This window comes from Macaca fascicularis, chromosome 6, assembly GCF_037993035.2.
Source record: "Macaca fascicularis isolate 582-1 chromosome 6, T2T-MFA8v1.1".
NCBI classification, from domain to species: Eukaryota; Metazoa; Chordata; class Mammalia; order Primates; family Cercopithecidae; genus Macaca; species Macaca fascicularis.
This window is the reverse complement of record NC_088380.1, coordinates 187,042,197-187,056,543: the sequence shown is the minus strand read 5'-3', so window position 1 is coordinate 187,056,543 and position 14,347 is coordinate 187,042,197. Positions and strand designations below refer to the sequence as shown.

Genomic DNA, 14,347 nt, shown 5'->3' with positions numbered 1-14,347 from the left:
TGTTCCAAGAAAAAAAGAAGTAGCAGTCAAGAAAAAGATGTACGAGCAAAATGGAACTATCAATAAAGAGATAGAGAAGCATGCAAAGGAACCAAAAATAACTTTTGGAGCTATAAAGCACAATAACTGAAATGAAAAATTCACTAGAGGTAGTCAAAAGCAGATTTGAGCAGGCCAAAGAAAGAATCAGCAAACTTGAAGATAGGGCCATTGAAATGATTGAGTCTGAGGAACAGGAAAATAAAAAAGATGGAAAAAAGTGAACAGAACCTACAGGACCTAAGCAATACCATAAAGCAGACCAACATATACGTTGTGAGAGTCCCAGGAAAAGAAGGGGGAGAAAGGCATAGAGAGATTATCTGAATAATTAATGGCCAAAAACTTCCCAAATTTGATGAAAAACCTGAATATAAACATCCAGGAAACTCAGTGAACCAAGTAGGATAAACTCAAAGAGACCCACAGTGAGACACATTATAATCAAACTGGAAAATACAAAAACAAATAGAGAATCTTGAGAACAGCAAGAAAGAAGTGAGTCATCACATAAAAGGGTCCTCAGCCAGGCGCAGTGGCTCATGCCTGTAATCCCAGCACTTTGGGAGGCTGAGGCAGGTGGATCACAAGGTCAAGAGATGGAGACCATACTGGCCAACATGGTGAAACCCCGTCTCTGCTAAAAATACAAAACTTAGCTGGGCGTGGTGTGGCATGCCTGTAGTCCCAGCTACTCAGGAGGCTGAGGCAGAAGAATCACTTGAACCAGGGAGTTGGAGGTTGCAGTGAGCCGAGATCGCTCCATTGCCCTCCCGCCTAGTGACACAGCTAGACCCTGTCTCAAGAAAAGAAAAAGAAAAAGAAAAGGGGATCCTCAATAAGATTATCAAGGAATTTCCCATCAGAAACCTTAGAGGCCTTGGCGGGCACAGGGACTCACACCTGTAATCCCAGCACTTTGGGAGGCTGAGGTGGGCAGATCATGAGGTCAGGAGATCGAGACTATCCTGGCCAACATGGTGAAACCCCACCTCTACTAAAAATACAAAAATTAGTTGGGTGTGGTGGTGGGTGCCTGTAGTCCCAACTACTTGGGAGGCTGAGGCAGGAAAATCACTTGAACCCAGGAGGCAGAGGTTACAGTGAGCCAAGATGATGCCACTGCACTCCAGCCTGGTGACAGAGTGAGATTCTGTCTCAAAAATAAAAAAGAAGAAAAGAAACCTTAGAGGCCAGAAGGCAGTCAGTTGATATATTCAAAATGCTGAAAGTAAAAATCCTGTCAACCAAGAATCCTATGTATGGCAAAACTGTCCTTCAAAAATGATTAGAAAGTTAAGACATTCCTAGATAAACAAGAATTGAAGAAAGTCACTACCACAAGGCCTACCTAGAAGAAATGCTAAATGAAGTGCTTCAGATTGAAATGAAAGACACTAAAGAGGAATTCAAAGCTGTAGTAACAAAAATATCTGGTAAAGATTTATCCATGGGCAATTATAAAAACTGGTATTATGATAACTGTAACTCTACCTTTTTTTTTACATGATTTAAGAGACTAACACATTAAGAAAATAATTATTAGTCTGTGCTTTTGAACTTAATAAAAATGTAATTGTGTGACATCAATAACAGCGTGGGGACAGAACTGTATAGGAGCAGAGTTTTTGAATTCTATTAAAGTTAAACTGGTCTAAATTCAGATTAGAGTGTTATAACTTTAGGATGTTAAATGTAATCCCCATGGTAGCCACAAAGAAAGTAGCTATAGGATATACACAAAAGGAAACAAGAAAGGAATTAATGTTTCACTACACAAAAAGAACACAGCACTGCAGGAAATAAGGAACAAAAATATACAGGGCAATAGGAAAAAAAAAAAAAACCAGCAAAATGGCAGGAGTAAGTCCTGTCTTAACGGTTATTATTTAAAAAGGAAATGGATTACATTCTCTAGTCAAAAGACAAAGATTGGCAGAATGGATTTTTAAAAAAGAGCCAACTATATATTGTCCACAAGAGATTCATTTTAGATCCAAAGTCATAAATAGGTTAAACATGAAGGGACTGAAAAAGATATTCCACGTAAACAGTAACCAAAAGACAGCAGGAGCAGCCATACTACTAGCAGAAAAACTACTTTAAATTTTAAAGGATTACCAGAGACAAGGAAGGTATCACGTATCAATGAAAATTTAATTCAGCAAGAAGATTTAACAATTATAAACATTTATGACCCAATAACAGACCATTAAAATATATGAAGCAAAAATGGGCAGAATTGAAAGGAGAAATAGACGGCTCTGTAGTAATAGCTGGAGACTGCAATACCTCACTCTCCAGTCTAATGCTTTCCCAGCTGAGCTATTTCAGCAGCTGCTACCTCATTCTCAATACTGGGTAGAATGACCAGACAGAAGATAAGTAAGGAAATAAAGGACTTAACACAATAAACCAACTAGGTCTAACAGACATATACAGAACTCTATTCAACAACAACATACACAATCTTCGAAAGTGCACATGTGACATTCTCCAGGATAAACCATATGTTAGGCCACAGATTAAGACGCAATAAATTTTAAAAGAGAGATATCATACAAAGTATCCTCTCCAACTATGACAGGATGAAATTAGAAATCAATAATAGAAGGAAAACTGGAAAATTCACAAATTTGTGGAAAGTAAACAACACATTCTTAACCTATGCATTGAAGAACAAGTCCCAACGGAAATTCGAAAATACTTAGAGATGAATGAAAATGAAAACACAACATACTAAAACATGGGATACAGCAAAAACACTCCTTAATGGAAAATTTATAGCTATAAACACATTAAAAAAAGAAGAAAGGTCGCAAAATAACAACCTAATTGTACAATGTAAAGAGTTAGAAAAAGAGGAACAAACTAAACTCAAAGCTAGCAGAAGGAGGGAAATTATAAAGATTACAGCAGAGACAAATAAAGTAGAGAACAGAAAAAATTTAAAAAGCCTAAAGTTGGTTCTTCAAAAAGATTAATAAAATTGACAAACCTTTAGCTAGACTGACTGAAAAAAAAGACATGACTCAAGTTATTAAAATCAGAAATGAGAGCAGGGATACTATTACCAATTCTACAGGAATTATAAGAGTACTATGAAAAATTATATGCCAACAAATTGGAAATTTGAACAAATTGGAATTTCTAGATGAAATTCCTAGAAACTGAAATCATGAAAAAAAAAAAGAAAACCCTAAATAGATCTATAACTAATAATGCGGTTTAATTAGTAATTAAAAGCCTTCCAACAACAAAATAGTCCTGGACCTGGTGGTTTCACTGGTGAATTCTACCTAACATTTAAAAAAGAACCATCACCAATCCTTCTCAAACTTTTCCTAAAAATTAAAGAGGCAGAAACACTTCCTAACTCATATTATGAGGACAACATTACCTTGATACCAAAGCCAGACAGAAGCACTATAAGAAAAGTAAACTACAGACCAATATCCCTTATTATGCAAAACTCCTCAACAAAATATTAGCAAACCAAGTTTGGCAGCATATTAAAAAAATTATACACCACAACCAAAGGAGGTTTATTCCTGGAATGCAAAGATGGTTCAACATAGGAAAATCAATCAATGTAATACAATAGATTAACAGAATGAAGGAAAAAACACATGATCATTTCAACTGATGAAGAAAAAGCATTAAACAAAATTCAATGCCCTTTCATGATTAAAACAACAACAACAACAACAACAAAACTCCAAAAACTGGAATAGAAGGAAACTACCTCAACATAATAAAAGTCACATATGAAAAACACATAGCTGGCCAAACTCAGTGGCTTATGCCTGTAATCCCAACACTTTGGGAGGCCAAGGTGGATGGATCACTTGAGCTCAGGAGTTGGAAACCAGCCTGGGAAATGTGGTGAAACCGTATTAAAAATACAAAAACACAAAATAACAAAATGAGCCGGGTGTCGTGGCATGCACCTGTAGACCCAGCTATTCGTGAGGCTGAGACAGGAGAATCACTTGAACCTGGGAAACAGAGGTTGCAGTGAGTCGAGATTGTGCCACTGCACTCCAGCCTGGGCGACAGAGCCAGACTCCATCTCAAAAAAACACTGGGGGAAAGCTTCATGATATAGAATTGGGCAGTGACTTTTTGGATATGACACCAAAGACACAGGCAACAAAAGACAAAAACAGACAAATTGGACTTCATCAAAATGGAAAACATTTGTGCCTCAAAGGACAGGGTCAACAAAGTAAAAAGATAACCTACCAAATGGGAGAGAAGATATTTACAAATCACGTAGCTAATGAGGGATTGATATCCATAATATCTAACAAACTCCTAAAACTCAAAAGCAAACAAATCCCAAACAACTCAATTCAAAAATGGTTGAAAGAGGAGTCTCGGGGCTAGCTGCCTCACGCCTCTGCAGAGGTCCCAGCAGTAGCCATGCTCGAAGCATGAGCTCCAGATCTGCGGCGCTTCTCCTCTGATCTTCTGGGTCTTGAAACGCCTCGGTTTCTCTTTCGTTCCTTAAATCTCAGAGGTGGGGTAATGACATCCTGTCACGGAACCAATTCTATGAATTAAATTTTCTTTGCTTGAAAAAAGTGGGGAAAAGTCTTGAATAGGCATTTTTCTAAAGAATATATACAAATGGCAAATGAAAAGATGCTCAAGATCACTGATACTTAGGGAAATGCAAATCCAAACCACAGTGAGATCCCACTTCCCACCCATTAGGATGGCCATTATCAAAACAGCAGAAAACAACAAGCGTTGCCAAGGATGTGAGGAAACTGGAACCCTTTACATTGCTGGTGGTGATTTTAAATGGTGCAGCAGGCTGGGCACAGTGGCTCACACATGCAATTCCCGCACTTTGGGAGGCCGAGGCGGGCAGATCACCTAAGGTCAGGAGTTTAAGACCAGCCTGGCCAACATGGTGAAACCCTGTCTCTACTAAAACAAAAATGAGCCGGGCGCAGCGGTGGCACATGCCTGTAATCCCAGCTTCTCGAGAGGCTGAGGCAGGAGAATCGCTTGAAACTGGGAGGCGGAGGTTGCAGTGAGCCGAGATTGCGCCGCTGCACTCCAGCCTGGGTGACAGAGTGCGACCCTGTCTCGAAACAAAAAATAAAAATAAATAAATAAATGAAACGGTGCAGCTGCTGTGGAAAACCGTATGGTAAAGGGGGAAACAGCCCACTGCCCACTGACAGATGCGCAGATGAACCAAGTGTGGGATATGCATGCAGCGGAACAGTATTCAGCCTGAAAGAGGAAGGAAACTCTGACACTCGCTACAACAGGGTGCATCTTGACAAAGATGAATGAAACACGCCAGTCACTGAAGGACAAATAGTTTATGATTCCACTTATATAAGGTACACAGAATAGTAAAAAATACATAGGATGTACAACTGTGGTCACCAGGGGCTGGGGGAGGAGAGGAGGAGAGATTGGGGAGTTTGTGTTTAATGGGTACAGGGTTTCAACTGGGATGATCAAAAACTTCTGTGGATGGATGGTGGTGATGCTTGGGCAACAGTGTGAATGTACTTAATGCCACTGAACTTTACATGGTAAATTTAAGTATTTTTTTTAACTTTTTTTTTTTTTTTTTTTTGGTAGAGACAGGGTCTCGCTCTGTCACCCAGGCTGGAGTGCAGTGGTGGCATCACGGCTCACTGCAGCCTCAAATTCCTGGGCTCAAGCAATCCTCCCATCTCAGCCTCCCAAGTAGCTCAGACTACAGGTGTGCAACATTACGTCAACCTAATTTTTAAAAAATTTTCTAGAGATGAGGGTCTCCCTGTGTTGCCCAGGCTGGTCTCAAACTCTTGAGAATGTGTAAATGTGTACAGTTCTGCACCATATTAAAGCAAAGGGCAGAAAGGGCTCTGATCTGATCACCACAGCCTTTGAGGCTAAAGCAGGGGGGTCATTTCCAGCAGCTGTTAGGACATGGTTTCAGCTGCAGGGCTGGATGGGCAGGTAGAGGGTTGCCCCCGCTGCAGCCAGCACGGAAGCCGTGAGGAACCGTGGCGGTGCAGTTGGCAAGTCTTTTTGGCACAGAGCCTTGGCTAGAAGCAGTTGCTGCCTGTGTTGTGGTCCGGCGCTGGCAGGTGGCGAGCTCCCCGTGGGGAGTGCTGGCCTCGGGGGCCCTTTCTCCACAGTAGCAGGCACTGTGTGAGGTGCTTCGCGCACCGGGCTGCTCCCGCTTCTCAGAGCTCACAGGTGTCCTCCTGAGACACGCGTGTGGTCCTCACAAGGGCCTTCGGGAGCCTGCTTTACCTCTGTCCCTTCTGCCACACCTGGCCCAGGCAGAACATCTCTCCAACCCCCAAGACACGCTCTGACCAGCCACCTGCTTTTCTTCTGCAAGTTCGACGGATTTCCATTTTGCAGATGTGTACTGCCAGCCACCCACGCTGAGGGATGAGGGGACCCCAGCAGGAACAGGGTGTGTAAACTGGCCACCTTGGCACTACAGATGCCATTTCTAACTGTGCTTTAACTCACTGTGTGGCCCCAACAGTGGCTTTTTTAAAACATAGAATTAATTGCCACCCTTACAATCATAATACGAAACATACGTCAGGAGTCCTGGGTGGCTTTTACACCGGAAAGCTCTGAGCACGTCAGCTCCCGAAGCACAGCAGAGCTTGTGGTTTTTCATTGGCACAGCCGGCCCACCTTCTGCCAGCCCCACACGGAGGAGGAACAGCAGGGCCCTTGGGCACGTTTTCACCTGGCTGGGGGCAGGTGACTGTTACCCTCTTCTAGCACCCACTGGAATAGCAGGGGAATGCACATCCACCTCCAGGGCTGGCCTTCCTTATCAACGCACCACATTGTGCCCCTGTCCCCGCACACATTTCCCGTCTCCCAGAGAGGGGCTGGGCTGGGGCCATGCTGTCCCAGAAACTTTGCCAGTGCCAGCGGCCTAGAGCAGGGTGGGCCCTGAGCCTGCCAGCAAGGCCTCCAGACAGAAGGATGCCCAACTGGGCATTGGCGGGCATCAGAGTGCCCCCCTGCAGGGTGACCCGTGGGGTCCTGTCCCATGGCTGCCTGTCTCTCGGCAGACCTGACCCCACACAATCCTCGCCTGCTGTCTCTTGAACTGCTGCAGGAGCCCCAGGACCTCCAGGTGCAGGGCCTGGAGACACACACAAGGAGACATGCCTGAGGGGCTGGGGGCCGGGCAGCGTGACAGGAGCCATGGAGAGGGAAACCGAGGCAGAAGCTCATGCCTCGGCCACTTGGGGCTGTGTGCCAGAGCCAGGCATTTCCTCTCAGTGTCCTGTCAGTGCCCTTGCCACAGCAGGGGCAGGTGCCCCCAACCTCACCATTCCGGGCCTGGAATCAGTTCAGGTGTTCCCAGAGCCGCCTCCTGATGAGTGAACTTCAACTTGGATGAATGACTGTAAAACAACGGGGTGCGGGGAAGGCACTGCAGCGACTCATTTCTCAGGGCCCCACGGCAGTCTTCATCCATATAAATGTCATTTCCACCATCCACGCCTTTCTCTCCTGCTCTTTTCCCTTCCTTGTGCCACACCGTTTTCTGTGTTACGACTGCGTGTTCAGAACCATCACTGCGGCGGCCACAGCCACTCCGCCAGCGGGTCTGTGATCACCTCCTCTCCGCGCTCCCTTTGTTCGCCACCGGCGCTGCTTGCGAGTGTTCGCTGCTGGGATTTAATGCTGAAGCAAGGACCTTTCTTTCCACAGCTCGTCCCCTTTATTTTCTCAGGATACATTTCCAAGGCTTTGATTAGGATGAAAGGACGCTATAGAACACAAGGCTCTTGGCACATTGAGCCAAATCCTGGTACAATTAAAGAGACCATGACAACACATACCGCCCCTCCCCTCAGTGGTGTGTAAGGAGCTGCCCCTGCACGCCTGCCAGCACCGGGCATTTAATTCAGTCTCATTCATTTTATGGGGAGGAAGCAGTACCCCACGGGAGCCACACCGTGCATATGTCCAGTTCACGCACACCAAGCCCCACGTCCCGATGAGGCAGACACAGGGAGAAACGGACAGCTGTCTCTACAGGGCACGGGCAGAGCGTTCCCCGTCCGTGCTGAGCCCCTCGTGCTGAGAGCCCATCTACGCAGCCGCCGAGACTCCCAGCCCCTTTGTCAGGTGCATCATTCAGGCCATGTGCACAAAACACAGATGGGAGATTTAAGACTTAACAGTGATTTCAAGACTTTTGAGAGATATCGTAACAATAAACAATTGTCCCATCATCACTGCCGTTTTTAAAGAGTGTGATACAAGGTCAGGAGATCAAGACCATCCTGGCCAACATGGTGAAACCCTGTCTCTACTAAAAATACAAAAATTAGCTGGGCATGGTGGCGTGCACCTGTAATCCCAGCTACTTGGGAGGCTGAGGCAGGAGAATCCCTTGAACCTGGGAGGTGGAGATTGCAGTGAGCTGAGATTGCGCCACTGCAGTCCAGCCTGGGTGACAAAGCGAGACTCTGTCTCAAAAAAAAAAAAAAAAAAAAAAAAGTGTAATAAAATACACATAGCATAAAATGTATCATTTTAACCCCGTCTCCCAGGCTGGAGTGCAGTGGCGTGATCTCAGCTCACGGCAATCTCCACCTCCCAGGTTCAAGGGATTCTCCTGCCTCAGCCTTCCAAGTAGCTGGGATTACAGGCGCCCACACCAACGCCCAGCTAATTTTTTGTATTTTTAGTAGAGATGGGGTTTCACCATGTTAGCCAGGATAGTCTCGATCTCCTGACCTTGTGATCTGCCTGCCTCAGCCTCCCAAAGTGCTGGGATTACAGGCGTGAGCCACTGCGCCCGGCCCATTTTAACCCTTTTTAAGTGTACAGTTCAGTGGCATTAAGTACCTTCATATCGTGGTGGAACCGTCACCTCCATCCCTCTCCAGAAATCCTCTCATCTTCCCAAAGTGAGACTCTGTTCTCGTGTCCCGCAGCCCAGCCCCTGGCACTCGCCATTCCACTGTCTGCCTCTGCGAATGTGATGACTCTAGGTACCCCCACAAGTGGAGTCACTCAGGGTTTGTCCTTCTGTATCAGGCTTATTTCACTTAGCATGATGTCCTCAAGGTTCATCCATGTTGCCGCAGACTCAGGATCTCCTTCCTCTCTAAGGCTGACTCCCGTCCCATTGTGTGGAGAGGTAACATTTTCTCCACCCATTCATCACTGATGGACGCTTGGGCTGCTTCCTCACTGGTTTTTAAAAATTATTTGTGGACATCCAAACAGTGGAAAATTGTGAGGCGATTTTTATAAAAATGAATGAGGCAGCCCTGCCCTGCCATGGAAATGTCCTCAAAATGCATTGTGAGTGAAAAATCCCAGTGTGGGGGAGTGTGGACAGCATGCTACCTTTTTGTGTAATATGGACAGAAAAGGGCGATATGTATTTACATTTCCTTGTCTTTGCATAAAGAACCTACAGAAAGACAAGAAACGAATAAAAGCAGTCACTTGTGGGTGGAGCGAAGGACCCTCATTACGTGGCTGTTTTTGTACACAAGGGACGCGATGCTCTGATCACTCTGCACGCTCCCCTACCCCAACTCAGTCACTCCCCACGACCCTTCCAGGAGCCACTGCCCGGCTCCTGACACCTAAGCATACGCTCCCACGATCACAGCACGTTGCCCCCGGCTCCGCCGAGTCTCTGCACACACTGATCGGTCCGTCTGGCATGTCTCTCTGCAGACTCCTTCCTGCCCTCATCCCTCAGTGCAGCCGCCCTCGCCCAGCACGTTCCAGGCAGGCTGGAGCTCCTGCTGGAGGGAGGAGGAGCTGGCTGTCCCCGGGGGATGGAGGAGCAGCAGCGTCCTCGGTGTCCCCAGCTGTCCTCATGCAGAGGCCACAGGTGGGCACCTGGCCTGTCTGCACCAGCATGCCTGCAGGGAGAGGTGGGAGGGGTGGGAGTGTTGGGGCCCCCCCGTAGTGGCAGCAGCGCTGACCTCACCTCACCTTCTCTTTTTTTTTTTTTTTTTTTTTTTTTTTGAGACGGAGTCTCGCTCTGTCGCCCAGGCTGGAGTGAGTGGCACCATCTCTGCTCACTGCAAGCTCCGCCTCCCGCGTTCTCGCCATTCTCCTGCCTCAGCCTCCCGAGTAGCTGGAACTACAGGTGCCCGCCACCACGCCCGGCTAATTTTTTGTATTTTTAGTAGAGATAGTGTTTCACCGTGTTAGCCAGGATGGTCTCGATCTCCTGACCTCATGATCCACCTGCCTCGGCCTCCCAAAGTGCTGGGATTACAGGCGTGAGCCACCGCCCCTGCCCATACCTCACCTTCTCTTAGGGGGTCTCCTAGGACACCCACCACAGTGAGCATAGAGAGTGGTCACCCTGTTTCCCTCACGGCACGCCTCCAGTGGGGCAGTCTCTGCATAGCTGTGCCTCCCCTGCCAGCTCCCTGAGCTCAGGCTTTGTCCCCATTGCCTGGAACACAGCCAGGAGTCACTCCATGCATACACGAAGGAATGGATGACCCTTGGCAACAGCAGGAAAAAATTGAAGCCTGCGGCACAAGGATAAACCCATTCATTGATTCCCAAACCTGGACCCAGCTGGTGACACGATGGGTGATTGGAGGTCAGAGGGCCACTGGCAGCCCAGACCCTCTCCGGGCATCCCTGGGGGTCACAATAGTTTGGCAACCACCACCAACCCTGGCTCCAGAGCAGAGCTGGATCTGAACACTTCTCCCACTTCCCATGTGCCCAGTACCTGGTTCCAGGCCAGGCCCCAGGTCCCCTGGGAGCCTCCTGGCTGTCTCTTTAAAGTGGCAGCCTCCTGGCCTCCTTCAGAAAGTCCCCTGCGTGGCACCTCCCACCGTCCTGCAGAGGCTTCCAGAGCCACCTCCACCCTTGCCACTGGCTTGTCAAGAAAATTGGGCTGGGATCTGGGGCAAGCCCAACGCTGCAGGGTGAACAGGTGCCAGGTGTCCAGCAGGAGACAGCAGACCTCCCAGGCTCACAGGTTTTCTGTCTTGTGGAATCAGGCTGAGCTGCCGGGCCCTGGGCAGGAGGCAGAGCAGTGTGCACCCTGCAGCTGGCCCATCCTGCAGCTAGCCCCCTCCCACTGAGCAGATGCAGCTTCCTGCATGCCTACCTGCACAGCCGCCCCCCCCTGGGACAGACAGGAGGTGATTTTGTGAAATTTTATAGTTTTATTGGCTGAAAATTGAACACTTACAGCATTGTCAGGAAGGCGAAAATAAGCTGTGTCTGTCACCATGGCCAGGATTGTCTGGGCTGCTGTCCACACCAATGCCTGAGCCCTTCCCATGCTGTAACCCAGTCCCAGCACCTCCCACACCCACATGCCCATAGGACAGCCCTCTGAGGGGCTCCTCTGACCCCCAGTGTCAGCTCTGGCCCCCCACGTCCCTCTGTCTCTACTCCCAGGGCAGGGTCACTCAGAGTGCTGGAGAGGAGAAACAGGCCAGGGTCGGGGCAGCAAGGACAGTGTGAGCAGGGGAGTCTCAGAGTCCTGAGAAGTAGAAGACCCTGCAGTGAGCTGGCAGGACTCCGTGATCAAGAATGTAGGGGCGGCCGGGCGTGGTAGCTCACGCCTGTAACCTTAGCACTTTGGGAGACCAAGGCAGGCGGATCACGAGGTCAGGAGATCGAGACCATCCTGGCTAACACGGTGAAACCCTGTCTCTACTAAAAATACAAAAAAATTAGCCGGGCGTGGTGGCGGGCGCCTGTAGTCCCAGCTGCTCAGGAGGCTGAGGCAGAATGGCGTGAACCCGGGAGGCGGAGCTTGCAGTGAGCGGAGATGGCGCCACTGCACTCCAGCCTGGGCGACAGAGCGAGACTCCCTCTCAAAAAAAAAAAAGAACATAAGGGGTGGTTAAACAGTGACAGATTTAGCCAAGACACATCACTGTGAGGGCTCCTGGGCTTTCAAGGAAGACTGGCCTAGAGGGGTAAGTGGAAGTGCTTCTGAGAGTAAGCATGGGCTACCTGCACGTGTGTATGGACACCTGCTGCTGCCAGGCCCGTCACTGAGAGCGGGGTCACAGAGGATGTGCTCTGGCCTCTGCCTGGAGGTTTGGGTAGAGAAGACACTGTAACGGCTGCAGCTGGCCTTTCTCTGTGCCAGGTGCTGACAGCAGCACCCCAGGCACCCAACAAGGCTGACGAGGAGAATCTGCTGATGCCCACCAGAGGTCAGCTGCAGCCTTGGTGGGAAGCAGGGAAGCCTCCACCAAGGAGGAGGCATTTCAGCCACACCTAGAGGGATGGGAGAGTGAAGATGGTGGGAGAACCTTCCCGCAGGAGGGAACGGCGTGTGCAGTGATTCATAGTTGGAGAAGGCACTTGGAAGAGAGTACATGGCTGGTGCCAAGAGCAATGGGGTGTGATAGGCAGTGAGGATGGACAGGTCAGCTAGTCCAAATCACAAAGAGCCTGGAATGCCAGGTTAAGGAGGACAGCAGTTTTGACTGTACCTGAGAGAACCCCAACTTAAACAGGCACATGTGATGGAGAAGTCCACAGAGCGGCTTCAGGCACAGCGGGATTCAAGGTCCCCGACACTGTGCTCAGGAATGTGCCCACTTTCCTGGCCCCTCATAGTGCCACAATGGCCCCAATAGTGTCAGGCATACATTCCACCAGCTCAAAGACTCCAGGGGGAAAGCAAGCCTCCAAGTGCCACAAAAGTTCTGGGATTGCAGCTGAGCCCCCCTAATTTGGATGGGGCCAATCCCTGAACCAATCTTTGTGGCCAGAAGCAGGGGGATTAGGCCGATTATCCAGGCTTGTGAAAAACAACCTTCGTTGAGGCGTGGGGGCGGGGGCAGAATCTAGAAGAGGCCTGCCCCTGAGTGGGAACGCCAAAGTAGAGAAGAGATGGGTCCTGCAGGAGAGTTGAGAGGCTGTGAGAGGAAGGAGAATGGAGGCTCTGCTGTTAGGAAGGGGGTCCCTGGCAGCACTCCTAGGAAGTGACCACTGGACTCAGGCTGGCACGGAGTGGCTGTGGGGGGAGCCTGCCCAGCCAGGAGCCCCAGGACCAGCAGCTGCTACTCAGGTGCACCCCCCAACTCAGGTGCACCCCCACTCAGGTGCACCTAACTCAGGTGTGCCCCACTTAGGTCCCCACTGCTCCTTGCCATTGCAGGCAGGCATGCCACAGACGCTGAGTGCCTCCGACATGGTCACCCCAGGCAGCCTCAGCCCACCCACCACCGAGCCCACAGATGGCGAACAGGCCGGGCAGCCCCTCCTGGATGGAGCTCCATCCTCGGCCTCCCTGGAAACACTGATCCAGCACCTGGTGCCCACAGCCGACTACTACCCCGAGGTGGGTGACCAACCCAGCGGGCAGGAGAGTGGGCTCTCCTCCATCAGGCACGGGAGGCAACAGGGTTGGGAGTGGCCTTGGGCCAGGGTACGGGGCCAGCTGGGAAGCATGCTCCTCCCGGTGCCCTCCTTAGCCTGTGCCCTCTTTCTCGTTTGTCCCCCAGAAAGCCTACATCTTCACCTTCCTGCTGAGCTCTCGCCTCTTCATCGAGCCCCGGGAGCTCCTGGCCCGGGTCTGCCACCTGTGCATCGAGCAGCAGCAGCTGGACAAGCCGGTGCTGGACAAGGTGAGGTGGAGGGCAGGCCAGGGGGTCTCAGTGTACCAGCACTCCCCTGCCATGCCCTCAAGGCATCAGCCTCGCGGGGAGGCAATGACTGTCCCCGTTTTCCTGACAAGGTGGCTACAGGGTGTTTCCACCTTGTCTGAGGCCCAGAGCCAGAAGGAGCAGAACAGGCCCTTTAACCTCCGTGTAGTTTTCCAGTGCCCTACGGGAGCCCTTGAGCTTACATTAAGCCCAGACCTGAGTATCCGGAGTCCGGTCAGTAGGACCCATCTGTGGCCAGGGGCGGGGGTCGCCTGCTGCCTCTGCTGGGCTTCCTTCCGCCAGCACATCCGCGCCCCCTCCCCAGCCCTGGCCAGAGCCTGCGGGCTGCCTCTACTACACACACGTCGGTAGGGCTCTACAGCTAGTGAGAGAAACCCAACTTCGACCCCTGAACCAAAAGGACTTAGCTGGCTCCTGTACCTGCCCTATCTCAGGAACCAATGGCTCGGGCCTCAAACTACAGCATTGCACCCGTGGCCTGTCTCCCACCCTCTGCCGCCGTTTCCCCGGGCTGGCCTCCCTCAGACTGGCGGGTGCGGTGCCCGGCCGCCTCCACCGCACCAGGCTCACCTACCACCCTTTCCAGTCACGTGGAAGCCTCAATCCCTTTTCGCTACCGGTCCAGTGAGCCTCCTCATTGGCCTATCCTAGGTCACGTGGCCGTCTGT

General features: G+C 49.9%; 1 protein-coding gene across 22 annotated transcripts in view; it reads left to right on the top strand.

Moving 5' to 3' along the window:
- RASGEF1C (RasGEF domain family member 1C) overlaps positions 1-14,347 on the top strand; it is a 111,736-nt gene that overhangs the window by 58,688 nt on the left and 38,701 nt on the right. For 11 of the 22 annotated variants that reach the window (XR_012414474.1, XR_012414473.1, XR_012414475.1 and 8 more), the window contains exons 2-3: positions 13,172-13,354; positions 13,518-13,640. Coding sequence is in view for 17 of the 22 variants with exons in the window: in XM_005558797.4 (XP_005558854.3) it covers positions 13,172-13,354; positions 13,518-13,640 (306 nt within the window). In the remaining 5 variants the exon portion in view is untranslated. Of the gene's footprint in view, positions 1-5,649; positions 5,774-9,744; positions 9,905-10,044; positions 10,166-13,171; positions 13,355-13,517; positions 13,641-14,347 lie in introns of all 22 variants that reach the window. The other 11 variants (XR_012414471.1, XR_012414472.1, XM_065545952.1 and 8 more) reach the window with 4 other exon arrangements.